At 42.2% G+C, this 23,840-nt stretch overlaps 1 protein-coding gene across 8 annotated transcripts in view; it reads left to right on the top strand.

Moving 5' to 3' along the window:
• The window catches only part of LOC121459135 (voltage-dependent calcium channel subunit alpha-2/delta-1), a 427,825-nt gene that overhangs the window by 77,946 nt on the left and 326,039 nt on the right, over positions 1–23,840 (top strand). For all 8 annotated transcript variants that reach the window (XM_041668668.1, XM_041668666.1, XM_041668667.1 and 5 more), the window contains exon 3: positions 5,510–5,626. In XM_041668668.1, the coding sequence (XP_041524602.1) occupies positions 5,510–5,626 (117 nt within the window). The remainder of the gene's footprint in view (positions 1–5,509; positions 5,627–23,840) is intronic.

The following is a 23,840-nucleotide window of genomic DNA, read 5'->3' as shown; positions in this document are numbered from 1 at the left end:
AATGTCACCAGTGGAAGAGGTCAGAGCAAATAGCATGTAATAAATAGCTCCACCTAAAAGATGTATTTACGACTTGATAACACACAACTGAAGCTGTGATGATAATAACATTTACAAATTCTTGTCTATGAAACGAGATAAAAATCCTAAGATTTACAAACAGCCAGCAATTTCTTTCCTGGAGATTGAGGCCAGGGTCTTGTGCGTGCTAGGCAAGCACTCAGCTCCACTGCGGGAAACATGTGCCCTTTTATTCAATCTAAATTCCAGATCATGGCAAACATTCTGCCATGTCTGAATATGCGCACACACACATTCCGCCAAGGAGGAGAGAGTGACTGAGATGATGAACGGAGAGTGTGATGTTTCATCACGAACAGATAATGTTTTCAAGTACAAGTGTTCGTGATATTCTTGAAATCAACATCTATGAGTTCACAGCACAGTCACAAGCAACCGCTTCTTTCCTCAATCTACTGAAAAGTATTTTATCTTGATAATATTCTGAACGTTTGGCCCATATCCAAATTAGGAGACACCTTGAATGAATGGGCTCTGTAGTAATGGGGATTTGCTTCATGCAAATGTTTTCTAAAAATAAGCTGACGAGTGAACGCTATTGTTTGTCTCTCCTATGCAGTTCATTTCTGAATCTGCAAGTGTGGTATGAGCAGGGGCCAGAATCCCTCCAGTCCATCAGGATACCTCCTCCTTATGTTTGATTTCTTCCTTCTTCGCCCCAGGGAAAGCAAGCCATGGAAGGAGACACAGCCACCTGGGAGGTCGGCTGTGTCTCTTGTGAACACATGCCTTTACATCTCGTTTTTTCTCTTCGGGGCTTTCTACTAACCCCCTCTTTACCGGGAAAGGGTTGCTATTTACGTTGGCTCAGAATTTAGGGGAACCTCTCAAGGCCTTGGTTTCAGCAGGAACTGGGGGCTTTTGCAAGGGAAGTCCTGAGCAGGAAGGCAGCTCTGCAGGTTCATTGTGTTTGGCACTCAGTTGGTAGCTGACAGCTCTCACTGCATGAAAGTTTTATTGCAAGGGCTTGAAAATAACTCACTTAGGGAAGAGCCTGCTGTGCATGCATGGAGACCTGAGTTCAGGTGCCCTGCACCCACATGGCAAGCCAGGCACAGCAGCAGGTGATCGTCCAGCTGGGGTACTTCAAGCCCTGCTTTGTCATTCCCTGGAGGCAGACTGAAGTTGTCTCCTGGCCAATGTGCTGATACTTAGCTCTTGGGTTCTTGTCACTTACCTCCAGGGACTTTCCTATTCCTTCCATGGCCAACGGTACTGTGTGGCATAGAGCTGCTTTGGGACTGATGCACTTTGCCTAATCATGTCTGGTTACCTCTTTTCTTCTTCTGCTCTGGGAGCAAGGCTTGTTCTCTGTAATGAAATGAAGCTCAAATTCCCTCCACTCTGACATCCCAGAACCTTAACAAATCGACAGTTATGGCAGGTTCAATGTAATTTTACCTTTTTCTAAAGTGGAAAATTAATGTTATATGTGAAACATCCAAATATATCATACATTGCTTACGAAACTAACTGCTGAGAATACTCTTCTGGGGGATAGCCATAGGATTTCATGGCATACTGTTAAGTATTGCAATTTCCAAAATGTTTAAGTGGTGCACTTTGTATAAAGTATATTTGCGATATTTTAAGAAGTGTTATTTTCAAGATTATGTTGGAAATAGAGTCAGCTTAAGAAGTTTTTAATGAAAAAGAGTTTAAAACTATAACCTATATTATTATCACCACAAAGCTTGGTTTTAAAGGTAACGATGGCTTCTCAGCCTTTTGGCTAAGATCAAGTGTAAGGCTATCAGTGAAAGCCATTCAATGCAGTTAAGATTCTGAGCAAGGAAGAATGCTCAGGTGATCAGTCGGCTTCCTGCCAAGGCCATGTCACGTGTGGCTTCGGAGGATTTGCTCTATGAAATACCGAGGCATTTTAGCGTGTCATGATAGAGATGCATCTCTTGCCTTGAGTTCTCTTTATGCTCTACATGCATTGTGGTAGAAAAACAGAAGCCAATGTCACATAACACGTGAGGTGTTGGCGCGACTCTCCTTCAGCTCCGCCTAGCTCCAAAAACCTGAACTGCTCACAATTCATGCTCTCCTCCTTCCAAAGAGAAAGCTGGATCAACAACATGGAAGACAGTCATGTAAAGTTTCAGGCAAGGGAACAAATTAAGAGGCAAAGATCCTTAGACCATGTCTTAAATAGTGGCAAGTTAACATGTTAAGATGATAGAAATCTAGATTATGTTAGTGATAGGAGACTAAAGATGCTTACATTGTGAGAAGATATCCTGCCATAGTAAAACTCAGTTTGAAATCGAATCTGAAAACTGTTCCTTCATCTATATTGGGAAACTTTCGTAAGATTGCCCAATAGCGCCGGCAGTGGTAGCCGTTAATTGGAACACTGAGGAAGCAGAGGCAGGCAGATCTCTTTGAGTTCGAGGTCATTGTGGTCTACAGAATGAGTTCTAGGACAACTAGGACTGTTACACAGAGAAACCCTATCTTGTAAAACAAAACCAAAAAAAAAAGAGGAAAAAAGGATTCCCTGGTATTTGTGATGATTACTATCATGTTTTTTAAAACTGTAAAGCTGAAGATGGATCTTTTAGTGGTTTTTTTTTTATATATAAAATCAATTCACTCTTATTGACTACCACAGTATTTCAATTTTCATTTTCTCTATGAAATAGTATACTCAGGTATTTACACTGGCTTTATATACTTAAGCTTCCTTAACTTGTTATATTTGTTTTGGAGATTTTAGTTTCATTTATTGTGTTAGCCAGCTTTCAATACTATATGAAATATTTGAAGCAATTAACTGGAAAGGTATGTTCTGACTCAGTGGAGGCAAGTGGCCTGGTGCCGTGGCTCTGGTCCCTGAGCAAGTGGCCTGATGCCATAGCTCTGGTCCATGACAGGCAAGCGCATCACGGTTGCAGAGTGCCGCAGAGCAAAAGCGCTAACTCTACAGTTCGAACGCAAAAGAAAAAAGTAGAGAGGATGCTGTGGCTCCCACTTCCCTTCAAGAGCATTTTCCCCCAAATCTAAAAAGCTTCCAATAGGTCCCACCCCCTAAAAGTTCCAATACCTCCAAATTGTATCACTTTAAACACATGAGCAAATGGGGGACAGCCAATATTCAAACTATAGTATTTCTTAAGTCTTTAATAATAATGCCAGAATGAAAATTTACTGATATATATATTTGTCATAACATATACATATTTGAAAGAAATTAATTTGCAATCCATTCGTTTTTCAGGACACCTAGTGACGTGTCTGGCACATGCTGTGACTTAGTAAATGTACACCCGAGTCCATCACAGCAATTGTGGGACATAATTTACACTCCCTACACCACAGGAAGGATATGCTTTGTAGGGAAACGCACATGACATTAACGATACAAGCGTCAGTACACTTCCCATCAATTAGCCCTATTGTCCTTCCTGCGGAACGAACTGTCCTGGATCAATTAAAATGATGTCGGGGTTTATCTATCTGTAACTTGAATCAATTAATCAATGCAAGTACTGATTTTCTAAAACCTCATTTTAGTCCAAAATAAAAGAGGTTCATGTTGGGTGGAAATCTTCAAGGAGAGCTGGGGTGTGTAAGACAGGATGTGATAATCCCTGCAATGAAAGGGTAAGCCATCTGGTGATAGCCAGGAGACTTGGGGGGAACCAATCAGGAGCTGTTTCTTTTAAATCACAAAACTAAAGCTCCTATAATAGTTTGAATGAAAATCTGCAAGGTCAGTATTCAAAAGTCTTCAGAGTCCACAGAAATTGGTTATTTAAAGAGCACACGGTGATTTAAATCCTTAAAAACAGCAGTTAGCCAGTAATGTCCTAAAATATGTAGACATAGGGACATAGGGATGTGTTTTAATGGCTGAGGGCTCTCTTAACATGGTATTTCCCTGAGATGGAACGTTAGCACTTTTCATGCCCCAAAGTGTATATATGTGTGATGGATGTGTGTGTGTGTGTGTGTGTGTGTGTGTGTGTGCGGGCGCGCGCATGTATGGATATCCTCCTAAGATAGAACTTTAGCACTTTTTATGCTCCAAAGTGTATAATAATAAATGTATGTGTGTGCGTGTGTGCGGACATGAGTATTCCCTAAGATCAATCTTTAGCACTTTCCACACCCCAGTGTATATATAATAAATGTATGTATATATATATATGTATATATATGTGTGTGTGTGTGTGTGTGTATAGGTGTATGTGTGTCCCCTCATTGAGAACTAACATCGTCTTTGATAGATGCACGTCTGAATTTGTATCCAGTTGAAGCGACCATTAGTCACTTGGCTTCTGTGCTCAGCTGGGGCCAGGCTTTAGAACCTGTAAAGCCGTACCGATGCCAGAACAAAAAGCAAGTGGGACTGGTTCTGGTATATGCCTGGATTCACTTTTACAAGGCAATAAAAAGCTGCCAGGCCCCGGCTTTAAAGATAGTTTAGTCATGCATGTGAGCCCCATCTGCTCAGTGCCTAGGGGATTTCCTTCTCAGAGCAGACCTCCAGCCAAACACAGCCACTGCCCACCGCTCCCCCGCACCCCAGCCCCTCCCAGTTTCTCCTCTCCTGCTGGGAGTGGACAGGTTTTGTGAGCCAGATGCTTGCTGCCTTTGCCACTGGAGGGAAATCCTTCTGCACACACCAGGATGACCTAGAAATGAGCTTGGGTCTCAATTCTATGTACTACATCAACTTTGGCGTGGATTATTCTGTGATTTGAATAACAAAATACTCAAATAGAAAAATGCCCGTATTTAATATGATAAGCAGAAAACCACCGCAAAGCTATCCTCAACTTTAACATAGACTCCAATGCTTTCAACTTCTCAACCTTCTCCTGATGTGAACTGTCTCGGGGGCCTCTGTTCACTTCCATGAACCGCTACTGCCTTCTCTTATTACTGCTCTCCTATCTCCGTAAGCATAAGAAGTAAACGTATCCTCCCTAGCCACAGAAGGGGAGAACGTCAGGAAGACCCCATAATCAATCCATCTGGTCTTGTTCATACACATTTGCCATGTTTAACCCTTGGTGTATGGCTTTCTCTTTATTTCCCACGGCGCCTCCCTTTCTTAACGTAAGGGTGACAATTAATATCCAGTTTTGAAGTTGGGCTGTCAGCAAAGCTACAACCCCTGCCCCCCCCAGTATACATGTGGACTGTTGTGACTCATGTTTTATAATTAGTTGCCTGACCTATTATTATTGCAAGCTAGTACTCTTACAGAAAATTTACATTTATTTCCATATATTTCCATATTTTTTTTCTGGGATATGTACGAACTCTAAATGAGTCATGATGAAAAAACGGGGAAGGTCTTTCTAATTATTTTTTATTTTGATTTTAAACATATTATAATGGGAATTTGCAAACCAAAAATAAAAAAAAAACCAACCAGCCCTTGCTCCTGTCTTCTTTTCATTTGACACAGATTTATGAAAAATACCAGGAGATGTATACTGTGGAGCCAAATAATGCACGCCAGCTGGTGGAAATCGCGGCCAGAGACATTGAGAAACTCCTGAGCAACCGATCGAAAGCCCTGGTGGTGAGTTCAGCTTGTGCTTTCTCTCTCAGTCATTCCCGTTGACTGTGTGTTATTTAAGGTTCTTGCTGGGTTGGAGCATTTTATTTGGTTTCTTTTTTTCTCCTCATAGCCATCTTCAACTGATGAGTTCATGGAATCAATGCGAATCCCAAGCAAACAGATAATTTTCTTCTACACGATACTTCATTTTTATTAGATTACCATTTTCTTTCATCAGAGATGTATATTTCACTGATGCATGCAAATTTATACCTATGTGAGTCATGCATTATAATCTATTGAACATGTTTTAATCTATACTAAAACATAACCAACCTCATTATTATTGCCAGTACCTAAACTATAGTGCTCTCCAAGTCCGTAATCCCACATTCCTACCAAAGCGTCCCCTCTGCCAGATAAATGTTTAACCATTTCTGACTTCATAAAAAGTTCTTCCTCTTCCCCCTGCGTTGCTATGCAATTTTTAAGATTTTGCTGATTTTCAATTGTAGCCTTCAGAGGCTTGCTTTTCTTCACCCACACTGTGTTTGCATGGTTCACTGACTTGCACTTAGCTTTAATTTATAAATAATTCCAGTTCCGCATCTCCAAATACCACTTAGTGGTCTATGTTGAACCATAGACCAGTGTCTATGCGTGTCCATGGGAGATTAGGTTGAATCTGCCTGAGTAGGCAGAGTCACAGTTCTCTGTGTGTAAAGTGATAGAATATTGCCATGTAACCTACATGCATCTTTCTAAATTCTTGAAATCATCTCTGAGTTAATAACAGCACCCTAAGACAATGCAAACGATGCCCGTGTGTTCTCCACACTCTGCTGTTTCCCAAACAATGACAGGGAAAAGATACTGTCCATGATCTGTACCAATCCATCGATAACAGTTACGTTCTATCTCTGATAGGTCAATGCAGACTTCATTGATCTCATTATACTGTATTTTCCCCAGTGATCAAGTCTTAGTCATAAACTGGCATATAAGATTAAGAACAATTATGACTAATAAAATTATAGCAAACTAATAAAAGTTGGCTCCAAACATCTCGCTTTACTGTGTTCACCTGTCTTGTGATGAGTTAAAATGATGCACGGCTTGGTGGTAAGATGAGGTGAATGCGCCGTTGCAGCCTGTAAGCACGGCGAGACCGTGTGATCACGCAATAACTGCAGTGGCTATTATACTAAATGCCTACGTGAAAGATTGCTTATATAGTGTGGAAATCTCCACCTCCACAGGCTGACTCCTGTTCTGGGCAGTGTGGAGTGAGGTTTCGGCGTGGAGTTCAGGATGGCACGAACGTTAAAATGTGTGGATCGCTCATTTGTGGAGTTTTACTGTTACTGTTTTCAGGCTGTGTGTGAACATAGGTCATGGACACCATGGAGAATAAAACCAAGATAAGAAAGGATGTTATATTCACAGTTTGATACTATCTAGGCGCATCATGAATTGCCAGACAAAGGTGAATTCACAAAAGCACTTCATATAACTATGATAGCTGTTTCCCCCAAACATTTTGTCTGCTCAGTTCTCTACTTGGGACATCTAAGGTCTTATTAGTTCATTCTCTGAACAGGCGCAACAGTGTCAGAGTTCCTAATTATCTGGAAATAAATGGCTGTAAGATGAGATGTACCGCTGCTAATTTCTAGAGGGAAATCCTTTCAGTCTGGAGAGATGTGTGCTCGGTCACTATCCTGTGGTCTCCTGTGAGAAGTCTGGAGAGGTGTGTGCTCGGTCACTATCCTCTGATCTCCTGGGAGAAGTCTGGAGAGGTGTGTGCTCCGTCACTATCCTGTGGTCTCCTGTGAGAAATCTGGAGAGGTGTGTGCTCGGTCACTATCCTCTGATCTCCTGGGAGAAGTCTGGAGAGGTGTGTGCTCGGTCACTATCCTGTGGTCTCCTGTGAGAAGTCTGGAGAGGTGTGCGCTCGGTCACTATCCTCTGGTCTCCTGTGAGAAGTCTGGAGAGGTGTGTGCTCCGTCACTATCCTCTGGTCTCCTGTGAGAAGTCTCTAAACAGCCATTGCACATTTGTCTTCTTTTCATTGACTTATAAGCATTCAGTTCTTGCTGTTATGTAAACTTGGTGTTCCATTAAGTTTCGTTTATAGCTTTTTAATTGTCTTTGTTGACTATTTTGATAAATTCTTCACTTTAATGTTATCAAAGTCAACTTCCTATCACTGGTTTTCCTGAGTGTTCTGTTTTGAGAAGACTTCCATTACTATTAAATCATATACACAAGCATAAAATATGATTAATCCTAAAGGTTCCTAAGTTGTTGTCCATATCCAACTGTTTAATTCATCTGCAGCAGATTTGGTATATGATTTCAGGCTTCAACTGAAATTAACTTTTTTCCAGCCAATTTTCCCATGACCATTTATTGTGCAATTTCCCTTTCTCTGTTAACCTCTGCCCACTGTGCTAAGTAGCCTCTGTCTTCACCATATGTATTTTTAAAGAAGTACATTCAGGCTACTGTAAAACTTATTTGTTTTAATTTAAATAATATAGGTTCAGTATATAATTAATCTGTGAAATCTACACTGGGATTTTGTTTTTGTTATTATTATTGATTTAGAAAACTTGGGGAAATACTTTATATCTCCAAACTGTTATCTTGGCCTTCAATTTTTTTTTTCCTTTTTTTTTTTTTTTTTTTTTTTTTGGTTTTTTCGAGACAGGGTTTCTCTGTAGCTTTGGAGCCTGTCCTGGAACTAGATCTTGTAGACCAGGCTGGCCTCGAACTCACAGAGATCCGCCTGCCTCTGCCTCCCGAGTGCTGGGATTAAAGGCGTGCGCCACCACCGCCAGGCGGCCTTCAAATTTTTATGTGCACATTCTTAGATACTGATAAGTCTTTTGATTATGGCTCTTAAGGCATCTACAGTCTGATCTTGATGTAATGTAGTAGGAATATCTACTGTTGTATCTGGTTTATCAAATTATTAGTTCAATATTTATTATAATTTAAAATATATAGCAAGTCTATCCATGGTAAGATAAACTTGTTAAAAGTCTTGTTATCTTCAAATTCTTGAGATTAACATTATCTAGAAACGCTGAGAGATGTAAATGTTTGTGACCTAAACTGTAATAGCATTGAGGCACTTCCTACTTAAGTGTTTAGGATCCTGATATCTGTAGGCTACTGTTGAATGGAGTCGGATGCATCATGTCTTAATCAGACTGACCTCTGGGGATTTTGAGAATTTTTCTTATTTCTCATTTCTGGCTGAAGTTAAAGCCACCTGTTGTGTGGTTTGAATAATAAGTGATATTACCTGCATGATAACAGAGTCCCTGAGTCACGGCGACTAATTAGATAGAATTAGTTACGTCTGGGAGACAGGCTCGTGTGTTTTCATGCTAATTCTTCATTTAACTTATTTGACTCAATAAAAATAGGAAAGAAGCCGGGTGGTGGTGGCGCACGCCTTTAATCCCAGCACTCGGGAGGCAGAGGCAGGCGGATCTCCGTGAGTTCGAGACCAGCCTGGTCTACAAGAGCTAGTTCCGGGACAGGCTCCAAAACCACAGAGAAACCCTGTCTCGAAAAAAACCAAAAAAAAAAAAATAGGAAAGATAATGTCATAGGGAAATATTTTGAAGTTTGCGGAAACACAGGTGCTGTGCTACGTTGTGAATGAATGCATGATGGCCATCTTTAATTTCCTTCTGTTTTTGCCGTAGGCTATGCGGAAGGAGGCGTCTAGATTCAGGCAGCTTTATTTACCCCCATGTTGTACTTACAGACTTTGATACAAAACATAGTAGAACATCATGCACGAGCAAGTAAGAGGTAGATGATAGAATGTACTATCAGTTTGGCTTGATCGAATGCTGTTGACTAACTAGAGTGGGCAGTGGCTCCTCAGAGTAGCGCTGTGGTGTGGATGCTGTTACTAGACTCACTTTTTAACGTAGAAGCTGGATCTTTCAGAGCTCTGGACACTGGCCCAGGGAGGTACATCCAACAAGTACTGTATGCAGTGCTTTTGGACTTTAATATGCACACACCTCACGGATGAGTAGACTGAGCTGGGGATACAGGTCTAAGAAGCTTCCAGGTGGTGCTGCTATGCCCTTTACGAAGCCAATTGAGCTGTCAGAAGAGGAGAGAAGGCAAATCCAGGTGTTTCTGACATCAGACACGGCTTTACGCACTGAACAACTCTATCCTTCATCTGAGGAAGTGCAGAACAGAGAAGGGGAGGAAAACTAAGTACAATTTTTGAACTTGTAGTTGCGTTATTTACTTGGAAGAAGGGATTTGAGAGCTCTATAGCTGCTGTTCATTTATATTAGATCCTATGTATGTCCTGTCCCTACAGGTGCCCTCTTTTAACCTTCTATGCCCTCACTGAAAGATTCAGTCATCTTATTTCTAAGATTTATATGTGTTATGGCTATTTTTTTTTTGTAAAAATTTCTTCAGAAATGTCTTGGAAGCTGCATCAGTAGGATTGTCCTGATAATTGGATTACTTCTAACACAACCTTGGATCTAATGATGTTCAGGGGTAAAAGTGAACTAATCATTTAGTGTTGCTGTTAGCATGAACTCGCTTAAATCTCTGCAGGTGGTAATGAGAATTCAACGGAGAAAGCTTTTGGACAGAACAGTTCACCCCTGAGAGGTGGATGTACATGAAATCATTGGTCTCTTTGTCCTACAGCTGGCCGAGTCAAGGGATCTGCTTGAAAAAGAAAGGTCTCTAGGTATTTTGTTAAGAGAAGATAGGACCAAAGTTATAATAAACAAATTTTTTCACATTTGACACTTAAAACAATTATATCTCATACTTTCTCCCTCTTCCTGTTCCAGTAACTGTAATTTAAATGATTCCAGTTTATTATGATGCTTTAAATACTGTAATTTGCTCTACTTCTAAATTTAACCGTGATATTCAGCTTAAGAGTTGAAGATGAAAATGATAAATATTTTTAACTCACTATGAGATTGTCTTGTTGGCCTGCTTCTGCAAGGCCTAGATTATCATCTAACTGAATAGTTTGGCTATGTTTTTTTAAGCTAATACTTTTACATTTCTTACATGTTGTTGTATTGCTTATGCAGTGGAGAGGCAAATGAACGATATTCCACTCCATCTAGGGCATCAGCAACAGTCTGTTTCAGGTCTTTCTTTGGACCACCAGCTCCCAAATACTAACAGAGAGACTTATTATTAATTTTGAAAGCTTGACCTTAGCTTAAGCTTGTTTCCAACTAGCTCTTAGAACTTAAATTAACCTGTTTATATTAATCTATATTCTGCCATATGGCTTGTTACTTAACTCAGTATAGTATGTTGAACTTCCTCCAAATCTGGCTGGTGAATGCCCTACCAATCAGATTCTTCCTGTGACTTGATCTTGTTCCTTGGATGTCCTACAAATCCTCTCCTGCTTAGCTGTTGGCCATTCAGCTCTTTATTAAACCAATCAGAAGGTGCCTTAGGCAGGTGAGGTGAAACAGAAACATCTTCACTCAGTGTAATACTAGAGCAAGGGTCAGATGAAAGGATTCCATCCAAGTCTAGCCTGCTGCATGGACATTTTGTGTTACTCAGCGAGCCTGGGTGACTCAGCATACTGCGTCACTGAACAGCTCTTCCCAAAATGGGTGATGAGTCATGACAGGTTCATCAGTAGAATTCTCTTGCTTGTTCTTCATTAAAGAAGTTCCACTGAAGAGTATTATTTGCCCCAGCAATTGTTCATTGCTTATATAATCTCATAGAGGGACCCGATGTACCTTTTAACATTCGTGTGGATTCTTATAACTTTAACTTCATTTCTCGGCCTCCCCCCCCCCCCCCCCCCCCCGCTTCATGATGGGATGTTACAATCTGGAAGAAAATAGTGACACCAGGCTCCACCCCTTCATCTGACTCTTCCGTTGTCTTTCCTTTGCTCTCCACCGTGTTATGTACAATATGGATGCGTAATTATTCTCTCCCATATATGGCTGGATACTTTCCTACAATGTCACAGTAACAGTTACTTATTCTCAGGAGTTTGACTAACAAGACGGTAGTGCTTCTCTACAGTAAGCACTGTCTACTGCCAAAACAATTTCCTTTAGGACCAGTGATGATGGCAGTATTAATCTGTGGTTGGAAACAGAAATATTTAAAAAACACTGATAGGCACTTCACATTCTTTTTTTGTAAGAAGACAATGAAAGTTCTCTCCACATTGTACCAAATTTAGCATCCTAGGTCCTAAATCCAATCAGAAAGCAGTTGTTTACACATAAGTGGTGTGCCACTATTGTACAAGTCGGTATCTCTTGCCTAACTGAGCAAACCTTGTGGTAACAGTTCTCTCCCAGCCCCCTGCATAGCAGCCGTGATGCTTCCAATCCAGCAAGCGGGCAGTGAGCTTTCATCTGTGTTACAGCATAAGTTTTACATATTCTGCAGACAAAGTTTGCAGTGTATTCAGAAGTAGGGTCTCACTGTCTGGATTTGGCATGAAAGCAACAGTATTATGTGGGGTACCTGAAATGCATTTCTGGTCAACAAGCCAGCTTTGTTAAAAAAACCGTCCTAACAAGTTCAAATACAGCAGGACATATTTTATAACTTGAGTCAGTTCCGTGAAGTGTTGTGGATGAGAGCTATTGCCATATATAGCTCTGCGTGAGTGTGTATGTAGTTATATGTATATGTATGTATAACATATTTTCGTAGGTTGTTGTCCACCCCATGAAAGGCGTCATCTTTTTCACCTACACTACTGTGCCATTTTTTACTTCTTTTACTCATTTTATAAACAGTTCTCAGGCTTTATTTAATGACTTTCTTATGCTCAAAAGCAATCAAGGTGACTGTTAGCATTTTCTTTAAAAACTGTCTCACAGAAATTGCCACACTTTATTTGAGTGACTTTCTTTCAAGCCCTGCTGATTTGATAAATTCACATGCTACTCTGTCATTTAGCATGGCCAGGACCTTGCTTACCTCGTGAGGACTTCATTTTGTTGTGGGGTTTGTCAAAGGCAATAAAGCCCCATACCACTACCAAGGGCTCCTGTGGTTTAATTTCTTTATAAGATCGAATGTGACCCAGTTTTAACCATCCTAGCCTACTGGACATCAAACACTATTTTTATCACACCACATTTTCTCAGTAATACATGTTCTTCATATTCTCTTCCAGCCACTGATATTCATGGGGACCCTTACCTGGCAATAGCGTAGTGCTCCCAATGGCTCCCAATATGAGCATGTCCATCAGGGGCTTATTTTCCTGGGGTGGCTTCGCTTTACAATGTCTTTGTTTCAAGGGAGGTTAAATAGTAATACAGCTGAATTGTTCTACCATCCATCTCTATTGCACAGCTTCATGAGCGAAGCTGTGAAGACTTTAGCTTCTTGGTGAATGTCTTCCAGAGCTGGTGAGATGGCTCAGTAGAGAAAGAACTGTAACATGAAGGGGCCTGCTTGTTGGGGTCTTTGTCCCACCCAATACTCCACAGCCGACAAGCCCCAAAGAAAATCGCACAGAGATCTCCATAAGTTATAAAACTAATTGGCCCATTAGCTCTTGTAGCTTATATTAACCCATTATTCTTATTTATGTTAGCCACATGGCTCGGTACCTTTCTCAGCGGGGTAGCTCACATCTTGCTTCTTCGGTGGTCTGGGCAGAATTGCCAAGGGAGCTTCCTGCTTCCCAGAATACACCTGTTCTCATCACCCGCCTCTACTTCCTGTCTAGTTGACCCACCTATACTTCCTGCCTTGCCGATCAGCTTTTATTTAAAACATGATTGATAGAATACAGGCAATTCTCCTGTACCAAAGAACTTTTCATGCATCTGACCCCAAGAACTCCTATGAAGGTAAAGGTTAGAATCAGCTTCACAAAGTTGTCCTCTGTCTTTATATGCCTGCAACGTCACATGAGCCCTTCCCCCAATAATAATAGTACTATCACTAGTAATCATTAACTTAGTCTTTCCCAATCTAGATATAAAGTATTATTTCAATATGTTTTTCTCTACTGAGCCATTATTAAAGCCCGTATCTATGAGCTGAATCATCCATTTTCTTATTCTACATTAGTGGTCAGGTTTGAGGGGTCTTTTCTGTCACTTGTAGAACTTTCTTCCTGCTCATTTCCCAAGTCCTGGGAGACTCAAGTTGTTGAATACCAGTAAGGACTTGTTAGGAAAAAAAAAATCTAATTCTCCCTCTTTTTACTAAGTGCTCTGTCAGCTCTAAGAAAATGGCAAGAAAACCCCTCCCTCCTGTAGTATAGTTAAAGGAAGTCCATGAGAGGGTGTAATAAAGGATAATCAGTGTTTTTTGGTGAATACTTACAATAAGAAAGCCTCTGTGTGCCTCTGCTCTGTGGGTGCTGGGAGCTGCAAACCAATCTCCTACTACCAACCAAGTGAAAGGAAAAAAATGGCTGATCACACTTCCTGTTTGTGTCAAGTACTTCAGACCACACCCTAGTGTTTTTGTATCTGAAAGGTTATTGGCGGAATGAATTCCTACAACACCATCTCATCTCTGTTGTTTCCTACTTTTCCTGGTAGATCAGAAGATTCCGAGTACAGCATCCGTATGTCTTTTTCCCATTGTCATTACCTCCTTACAAGGGGAGAAAATTTCTGAGCGGATTGTTTGACATCAGTTCCTGTACAGATTGAGTAGGCCATGCAACTATTATTATAATCAGCTCATAAAGCATTCCATGCTTCTTTCAGAGGCTGCAGTCTATACTCTACCTGCCATTTGGGGATGTCTCTAGACTTCCTTGGTAGGTCTCAATCAACAAATTAGCATTATACCCCAGATTGCATAGAGGAAAATGACCACCCTTGGATTCTCCCCACAGATAATGCGGCTTCACATGTTTCTACATGCCTTATCACGTGTAGTAGGGACAACTAAGCAGGCACACTGTCCCATACTACCTGCACAGAAGCAGCCATATGTACATCGCCATTGTTGATGTCCCACCCACAGGAGGTCACCCTCAGGTCCATGTTGTATCACCTTGTAGCTGGGGCCATGCAACTCTTCCTTTAAACTCATCTTAGGTTCTTTAGATCCCTCCTCAGGTGCTAACCGTGGTAAGACCTTTCCCCTGAGAGCCTTGAACACACGTCTTTTCACTCAGAAAAGAGCAGTCCAGAGATGCGATTGCGCCTCAGTCTGTGCTTCTTACAAGAACGTGGGTGAAGAGTTATTACTGGGAATATGGGCGGTTCAGGTAGCTGGAGCATAGAAAAGTAGATTTACAGATGCTGAGGACTGGGATAAAAGATTCAGAGTATAAAGTCAAAATGAAGGTGCAAGGCGTCTGCCAGTTGTAATTTAAATGACTAATAAAAATACTGCTGTATTTTACTAACATTGTAAAAGAGCAAAGAGAAACATAAGTGTTTCAGAGGAGCCCCAAAATTCTATTTGTACATATATACATATATGTATTATGTATGTACACACACACACACATATGCATGCATGTGTATTTTAGATCTTGGTTCAAAATCTTTCCTTAGTGTTTAAATCTATCCACGTTCAAGAGAACAAGAGAAAGATTCCTCTGGGAAAAAATGTGAAATATGGCTTTATTTCTTTATTCTGGGGGTGGAGGAAAATGCATTTCTTTTTTTTAAAATCATATCTTGAATGTCTTTGAGAAAATTACTCAGAAAGCTAGTATGTCCCAAGTTCGTCTGACGATGGATGGAGATAGAGACAGAGACCCACATTGGAACACCGGACTGAGCTCCCAAGGTCCAAATGAGGAGCAGAAGGAGGGAGAACATGAGCAAGGAAGTCAGGACCATGAGGGGTGCACCCACCCACTGAGACAGTGGGGCTGATCTATTGGGAGCTCCCCAAGGCCAGCTGGACTGGGACTGAAAAAGCATGGGATAAAACCAGACTCTGAACATGGCGGACAATGAGGGCTGATGAGAAGCCAAGGACAATGGCACTAGGTTTTGATCCTACTTCATGTTCTGGCTTTGTGGGAGCCTAGTCTGTTTGGATGCTCACCTTTTTAGACCTGGATGGAGGGGGGAGGACTTTGGACTTCCCACAGGGCAGGGAACCCTGACTGCTCTTGGGACTGGAGAAGGAGGGGGAGAGGAGTGGGGGGAGGGTGAGGGAAATGGGAGGCGGGGAGGAGGCGGAAATTTTTAATAAAAAAAAATAAACGAAAAAACAAAGCAAGCAAACTACTTTTACATATTTTGATTCAATGCACATGCCTATCAAAGCTAAAAGTGAAGCTCCAGGTTAGGATTCCTGCTAATTGACAGATAGCTGAGGGTAGACTCCACTAAGTAATGCTTCCTCACAGCTGAGGGTCCAGTTCACGGAGTGCATGCTTCCTCACAGCTCAGAAGAGAGTCCACTGAAGGCCCCCTCACAGCTGAGGGGAGGGGGGGTCCACTCGGTTCCTCCCCACAGCTGAGGGAGAGGGGTCCACCCGGTGCAGGCCTTCCCACAGCTGAGGGAGAGGGGTCCACCCGGTGCGAGCTTCCCCACAGTTGAGGGAGAGGGGTCCACCCTGTGCAGGCTTCCCCACAGCTGAGGGAGAGGGGTCCACCCGGTTCAGGCTTCCCCACAGCTGAGGGAGAGGGGTCCACCCGGTGCAGGCTTCCCCACAGCCAAGGGAGAGGGGTCCACCCGGTGCGGGCTTCCCCACAGTTGAGGGGAGAGTCGTCCACCAGGTGCGGGCTTCCCCATAGCTGAGGGGAGTGGGGTGCACCCAGTACGGGCTTCCCTTCAACTGAGGGGAGTGGGGTGCACCCAGTGCGGGCTTCCCTCACAGCTGAGGGAAGGCCCATGGAGTGCAGGCTTCCTCACAATGAGGGGAGGGTCCAGGATGTGCAGGCTTCCTCACAATGAGTGGAGATCCATGGAGTTCCAGGCTTTCTCACAATGTGGGGAGAGTCCCCTGAGTGCAGACTTCCATGCACACCTGTGCAGAAGTGATGCTCATGACTAGATATGTTCTGGAACTCCATCTAACAATGTTTCGATGCCAGGACAAAACAGGTTCAGCTAAGTGAAGGTGAAAGTCTCATGTCAGCTAGGAACTGAGGAACGAGGGTGTGAAGCCATGTTGTCCAGGTGATGTCTGAACTCCTAGGCTTGAGTCATCTTTCAGCGTCAATTTCCGTAGTAGCTGGGACTTCAAGCCTACACCCCTCTGCCCCACTCCAGTGAATTTTACATCAGCGTAGGCTTCTGAGTCTCAACCAGGATTGCGCATTGTAATTGAGTGAATGCGACGTTTTAGGAACGAAACATTTGTATATAATGGTGAATGTACGCGGTGAAACCTCTGTTCAAATGTTAATCAAAAGGCTGAGTGTAGAATGGAGCTGTGGGCAGGCCTGCTTTTCATCCCGCCCGGCTCCTGCATGGCTAGCTTTACACCTGAAATAACAACACACAAATCGTATTCTTTTAAACACTGCTTGGCCCATTAGCTCTATCCTCTTACTGGCTAACTCTCACATCTTGATTAACCCATTTCTAATAATCCGTGTAGCACCACGAGGTGGTGGCTTACTGGGAAAGATTCAACATGTCTGACCTGGCGGCTGACTCCATGGTGGCTGACAAACTATGCTTTCTTTCTCCCAGCATTCTGTTCTGTCTACTCCACCTATCTAAATCCTGCCCTATCAAAAAGCCAAGGCAGTTTCTTCATTAACCAATGAGAGTAACACATAGATAGATGACCCTCCTCCATCAGCTGAGTGAAAGGTAATTTAGACAGATTGTAGATCTATTTCCCTCATGCAAGAAGAGATGTCCAGAAGTTACTCTTCCTCCCGTGTTCTGTTACTTGTATCTGACTCGCTAGGAGCTCTCTCTCTCTCTCTCTCTCTCTCTCTCTCTCTCTCTCTCTTCTGTATGTATGTGTGGTTTTTATGTGTTTTATGCAGGTATTGTAATGTTTATTGGGACCAGTGCCTCTTTGGAGTACTCTTAATGAAATATACAGCTTGGGGCTATGTTAATTAAGATTTTCTGCAGGTTCAATGTGAATTTCAGGGAAGAAATTCTAGAGGAAATAAATTTTAGCGAATTGAAGGGGAACTAATATTTAGCACTTGCTGAGCCGCACTGTGGTCCACAGCCATCCCTAGGCTCCTTTGTAGTGCTAACATGGTTTCTCTTCTGTACCCAGTTCCCTTTCCCCACCTTATAGACAAGACAGGGCAATTTCAAAGAAACCTATAATTCTCCTGTCATTATTGAGTTATAAAACATTTCAAAACCATCTGTGTATCTTCATTGAGGTCTTGGTGTTTCTTTATGTGCCCCTTTAGGAGTTTGAGGACTTGTGAGATCAACTCATTTGATTTTCACAGTGCATTGTGTAACCAAGCCAGATTGCATGACGTCATGAAACCATTTATACACTGAGAAGTCAAGCTATGGCTTCTTAGATGTGGTTTGCCTCGCTATTAGCCATGTGCGCTACCTCAATTCTGCTAGACTAAACTTAGGTGTCCTGTCAAATCAAAGTGTTCTGTCCAGGTGGTGTGTAACTATGGTGACCAAGAAAGCCTCCTTTGGGCCCCATGGGACCGTTGTGTTTATGTTCTGTGAAGTCAGCTTTTCCATCTATTCTGTTGCCCCAAGTACAGCACTGCCCAGAACAGAGTCTAGCCGGTTTCTTTGACAAATCAGATATAGACTTACTCTACAAATATTTTCAGGTAATAGTTTTTGAGGAAAAAAAAATGCTTCCTTATTTTTAAATTTGAGACAATACATTTATTTTATAGATGATAAAGAGTGATGTATTTTGTTTCTCTTGTTAATGCTAGTGATGAATATTATCCCCTGCAGGTTCGGGTGCATGGTATTTGAGCAGCATTGCTTATATTCTAAATATAGTTATTGTTGTGATTAGAGTTCAAGACTATCTCCTGAAGACGTCAGTCTTGAAGACTTGAATGCCAGCTGCCTGACTTTTGAGCCTAGTTTAGGTGCCAAGGGCTTGCTCTGTTTAGTAAGGAGTGAACCCAGGCCAAATACAGTAGTAAGGGCCTGGGGTTGTAACAAGTGTATTATTGGGGCAAGGGTGGGGATGATTTTGAAAGACATATCTTATCTCAGGATACTTCCTCTCACTCTGTACCTCCAGGCCTTCCTGAGTTGAGGTGAGCCTCCAGGCCTTCCTGAGTTGAGGTGAGCCTCCAGGCCTTCCTGAGTTGAGGTGAGCCTCCAGGCCTTCCTGAGTTGAGGTGAGCCTCCAGGCCTTCCTGAGTTGAGGTGAGCCTCCAGGCCTTCCTGAGTTGAGGTGAGCCTCCAGGCCTTCCTGAGTTGAGGTGAGCCTCCAGGCTTTCCTGAGGTGAACAGTTTCACTAAACCACGCGTTACCTTCTGTGTTGTTTTCCTTCACCACGGTTTAGAAGCAATAGGTTCAGTCCACGTGACTGAAACCTTGAAATATGAACGAAAATAAGTCTTCCATTAAGCTGTTATCACTAACATTTGTTTTAATAGTGTTTATTAAGAAGTTCTTGGAATAACCAAAGAGATGGCCATGTGTCCTTCAGTCACTGGAAGACTAAGTAGGTCTTAGAGAGCTGCTTGCTCACGGTCATATTCACTGTTTGAGGGTAGAGTGATGTTCATTACCCTTTATACCCTATTTTTATTTGTATTACTTCTTCAGGTTTATTATACTTCCTTATTATATTTTGGTTTAGTAAAGTGTATATTTTTACTTTTTAGCTTACATTTTAATAACTAGTTGACAGTTTGGATGGATACAAATTCAACAGGCAATGTTTTTGGCCATTGAAAATGAAAAAAAAAAATTCTATCAGAATTTTTATGCCAAGCATTGGATTTTTCTGAAGCAGATTCTGGTTTAAATTGGAAACACTTGTGGTGTTGGCTACCATTTTTTATTATGTTAAATAGAAAACTCCAGGCACAAACCCCATTTCCTCTCTGAAGTTAAAACTTTGGTTGTATCTTCATGGATTTTTTTTTTTTATTTAAAGTAAATATAATGGCAGGAATTTGGGATCAAAGAGAGGGCTGTTGAAATGTTAGGTGCCGAGCATGGCCCTCCCTTCCAATTACAGTGAGAGAGACATAGATTCCTATACCGGTTAGTGTGCACAGGGATATCTCTGTTAGAGTTTCAATTCTCACTACACTTTCTCCTGATTAACGTATTGTTTAAAGGTTAGTGCTGAAGGATTTTAAAGAACACTTTCACTTGTAAATTGCTCGGTGGTGGAGGGGGCGTCTCCTTCCACCATCCTCAGAAGTGGTGTCAGCCCTAAGTGGCCATTGAACCAAGGCACCATTGAAGAGAGTAACTGTCTAAATCTTCCTTCAAGAGGGAAAATACATGAGAGAGTGCATCCAGGTCTTTTAACAGAAGGCTCAGACAAGGAAAGACGGCTAGTCTAAGTCTCTTTTGGAAGTAGCCTCATGGTTTGGAGTTGGCTTTATGATCAGAAAGCAATACTTAAAATATCAAGACAATTTATTGACACTTTGACAGAGATAATACAGGGTCTGGCAGCACAGCGTTGCCAAAAGTTACAAGAAGGGGCTGGCTGATTACACCGAGGAGAATGGGAAGGGGGTGAAGGTCTTGGCCGTAGTCCACTAGTAAGGTACTGTCAGAACCTTTATTAAAGTACTATTAGCATCTGTAGTCAGGTGTGTTGGAACATTGCAAGCATGAGGACCCGAGTTTGACCTTATGAAACCCATAATAAAGAGCTGGTGTGATGGAGCATGCTTGCAATCCCAGGAATGGGGACACAGAGACAGGTAGATCCCTACGGTTTGTGCAGCCACCCTGCCTGAGCAGAGAGTTTCAGATAAGTACAGAACCAGTCTCAAAAATCAACCAGCCAACCAACCAAACAAACAAAGGCAGAAGGTGTTTGGGGAATACACCCAACGTTGTCTTCCAGACTTCGCATGCACATGTGTAACTCTGAACATGTGAACATGAAGACACAGCTACACATTTGTATAAATATATACATACACGATAGGAGTGAGAATTGGGCTCATACCGTGAAGAGCTGTGTGTGGCCATTCAGGAGGCCTTGAATTATGCTAAGGAAAACAAAATAATAATGGCAGGGAATTGAAACAAACTCAGGAAGCAAGGCTCGAGATGTGGAGTCACCCGCCCGGCCCTCGTCAGTGGTTAGCAGAACTGGGGCTGGGGTTTGGAGCTGGTAAGCACTGAGGCAGGCAGTTCTGAGAAGGCAAGATGGCGTGCGAGATGTTTGCTGATGCTTAAAGGTAATACCGAATAGAGGTGAAAAAAACAAAACAAAACAAAACAAGGTAGCAAGAGACAAACCCTGTGTCAATCTATTCGCAACATTACAGAGTAGCAGCCTCTCTCCAAGGAGAAGGCCCACTCCAAACCGGTTTGTCAGTACTGCTTTTTTTTTTTTTTTTTTTTTGGTTTTTCGAGACAGGGTTTCTCTGTGGCTTTGGAGCCTGTCCTGGAACTAGCTCTCTAGACCAGGCTGGTCTCGAACTCACAGAGATCCGCCTACCTCTGCCTCCCGAGTGCTGGGATTAAAGGCGTGCACCACCATCGCCCGGCAGTACTGCTTTGTTTCAGGGGTGGCTGGGAATATGTACAGAAACAGAGCTAAACCAACGCTGCTCCCTGAGATTCTCACAATGAAAAACTTAAGTAGAGTTCCACAGCATCCCCCAGCACCATGAAAGCTACGGAGCTCCAGCTAAGTGATATCGCTAGCATTAAACATCTTTCATTCCCTGGAACTAGTGCTCTGATTCTTAAATGCTGACTTTTTCTCTTTACATGGCAATGTTCTTGTTTGGTCCCTTCCCCGTTCACCTCTACTCTCTTCCTGCAACATCCCACAAAGTGACCCGCCCCTCATTTTCGGAGAAAAGTACTGATAGAAACCCTTCATGGGGAGCTTGATGCTGCCTTGACACTTTCTCCATAGAAGTTAGAAAAAAAGGTGTTTCATCTGTTTCCCTAAAATCCCCGGACACGAGTTTCCCGTTAGCATGATGGAAAGCTTTGATAATTTAATTAAGGGGTGTTAGAATCATAAATCTTGCACGGAGGTGGGAGTTCTGGGCCTTCTCCTCTTAAGTAAAACCAAGGTGAGGCTTGCTGTTCCCTTGCGAAGCAGTATTGGTGGCTAAGCCCTCACGGGTTGCTCCTCACGTCTTTTACGCCCATTTTGTTCTCTGTCCCCTGTATGCTGACCCTGGTAGCCCACTGCTGGATGACAATGACACTTTGTCATGTGTGAGGGCTGTTGAACATGGCAGGAGGTGTCATTGGCTTGTCAGGGCTTAGTGTTTTAGCCATGCAGTGTGGGCTCTGAGCTGCTGAGCGATCATTATTGACAGACCTGTGTTAAACACTTTGTACACATTATTACATTTATGCCCAGACAGAACCTTATGGAAGAGATGTGTGTGTTTCCTGAAGATCAATCCCGATCTTCTTACCATCGGTGTAGTCTCTGGCCACACAGCACAGTGCCGAGCAGTGGATGTGCTTCCCTGTGCGCAGTGTGAGGGAATTCTGGAAACTTCCTTTGGTGCTGTCTTCTGAAAGTCTTCATGTATTTAGTCTTCAGTTTCCTGAAGCCCAGACGCCTATTGTTCTACTTTTCAGCATTGTGACGACACAAAGAATATTTTCAAATTATCCACCTTCATTTGCTGAGGATCTCGTCACAGAGAACCAACTCAGTCTTTAAACGTTGTGTGTTAGAGGAGTCTGGTGTCCTTAGTGCTTGTGTATGTAGCTAGGTAAGTATATTCTTATGGCAAATTCTTTTTCCTAACACAATATAGCAGGAGGGGCTGGAGAGGTAGGCTGGTGGGAGAAAGGTTTTCTAGCATTCAATGCAGAAAAGGAGTGTAGGAAAGGTTTGATAAGAATGAGAAGCTACCATTGCAGAGAAACATGATTTCATGTTTACTGAGTTCCCTTTAGAATCGTGTGTGGGTGTCTGTGTGTGTGCTGTTTGTGTGTGTTTTGCGTGAGCTGCTTACCACTGCAATTTTTACATAACCATATTTGGATCTTTTAATAAACAATTTTTTTATTACTTATGAGGTTTATTTATTACAATTTTTATTTATTACAATTTATTTTTATTTATTACAATTTTTATTTATTATAATTTTTTATTACTTATTATGAGGTTTCCTACTGCGATTTAGAATGCTTATTTTTAAATTGATTCTACTCAATTTTAAATTGTTCATTGTCCATTGTTTTTATGTATGAATGTATGTATGTGTTTCTATATGTAGACATATATACATACATACACATAGATACATATCTATGTGTGTGTGTGTTATACACATATATCTGTTGGTATTTTGTGAAAATTACATATCCTAAGTCAAATCGTTGAATCAGAAGGTAGACAAAGTATTCTGTAGAAGGAAATGAAACTTTTTAATCCTATTTATTTTTCTTTTTCCTCGTTTGCTTTAACACAGGAATTTTGGTTGGTTTGGGTAGGAATGGCCTAGTTACATTTGTCCCAGGACAATAAGTAAAAATGGGTTCTATAACGAAAACCTAACTTTAAATGATAGATACATTCGTAGTTGTCATAATAATGCCAACAAGCCATCCTCATTTCTGAAGATTAATGCTGGTGTTGTTGAAAAGATGAGCAGTTCAAAACGAACAGAGCAGCTATGCCAAACATCTGTCCCCAAATGTGTTTACCCATCATTTGTCCTCAGAGTCACAGACTGATGACAGATGCAGCCCCTGTGATTTCTTCTGCACGTGCTATCTCAGGACAGGCAGAATGCAGTCCTGGGCCCTGCAGCTGTGTAACCCTCCCGTCCTCAGTGCTAGGTGCAGCAGCTGTGATTTCTTCTGCACGTGCTATCTCAGGACAGGCAGCAATGCAGTCCTGGGCCCTGCAGCTCTCCTCAGTGCTAGGTGCAGCAGCTGTGATTTCTTCTGCACATGCTATCTCAGGACAGGCAGCAATGCAGTCCAGGGTCCTGCAGCCATGTGACCCTCGGTCCTCAGGGCTTGTATTCTGGAGCAGGTGACATCATCAACACCCAACTGAGAGCAGAAGTCTAGTTCTGTCTTGAAAGCTGAGGCATTAGTCAGAGAAGACTCGACTCTTTCCCTGCTTAATTTTCGCACTGAGTCCTTGGAGTCCTCATTCCCCAATTA

The sequence above is a fragment of the Microtus oregoni genome, unplaced genomic scaffold, assembly GCF_018167655.1.
Source record: "Microtus oregoni isolate MIOR12 unplaced genomic scaffold, Mior012 000018F_ref0000195, whole genome shotgun sequence".
NCBI lineage: Eukaryota > Metazoa > Chordata > Mammalia > Rodentia > Cricetidae > Microtus > Microtus oregoni.
This window is presented reverse-complemented; position numbering and strand designations above follow the sequence as displayed.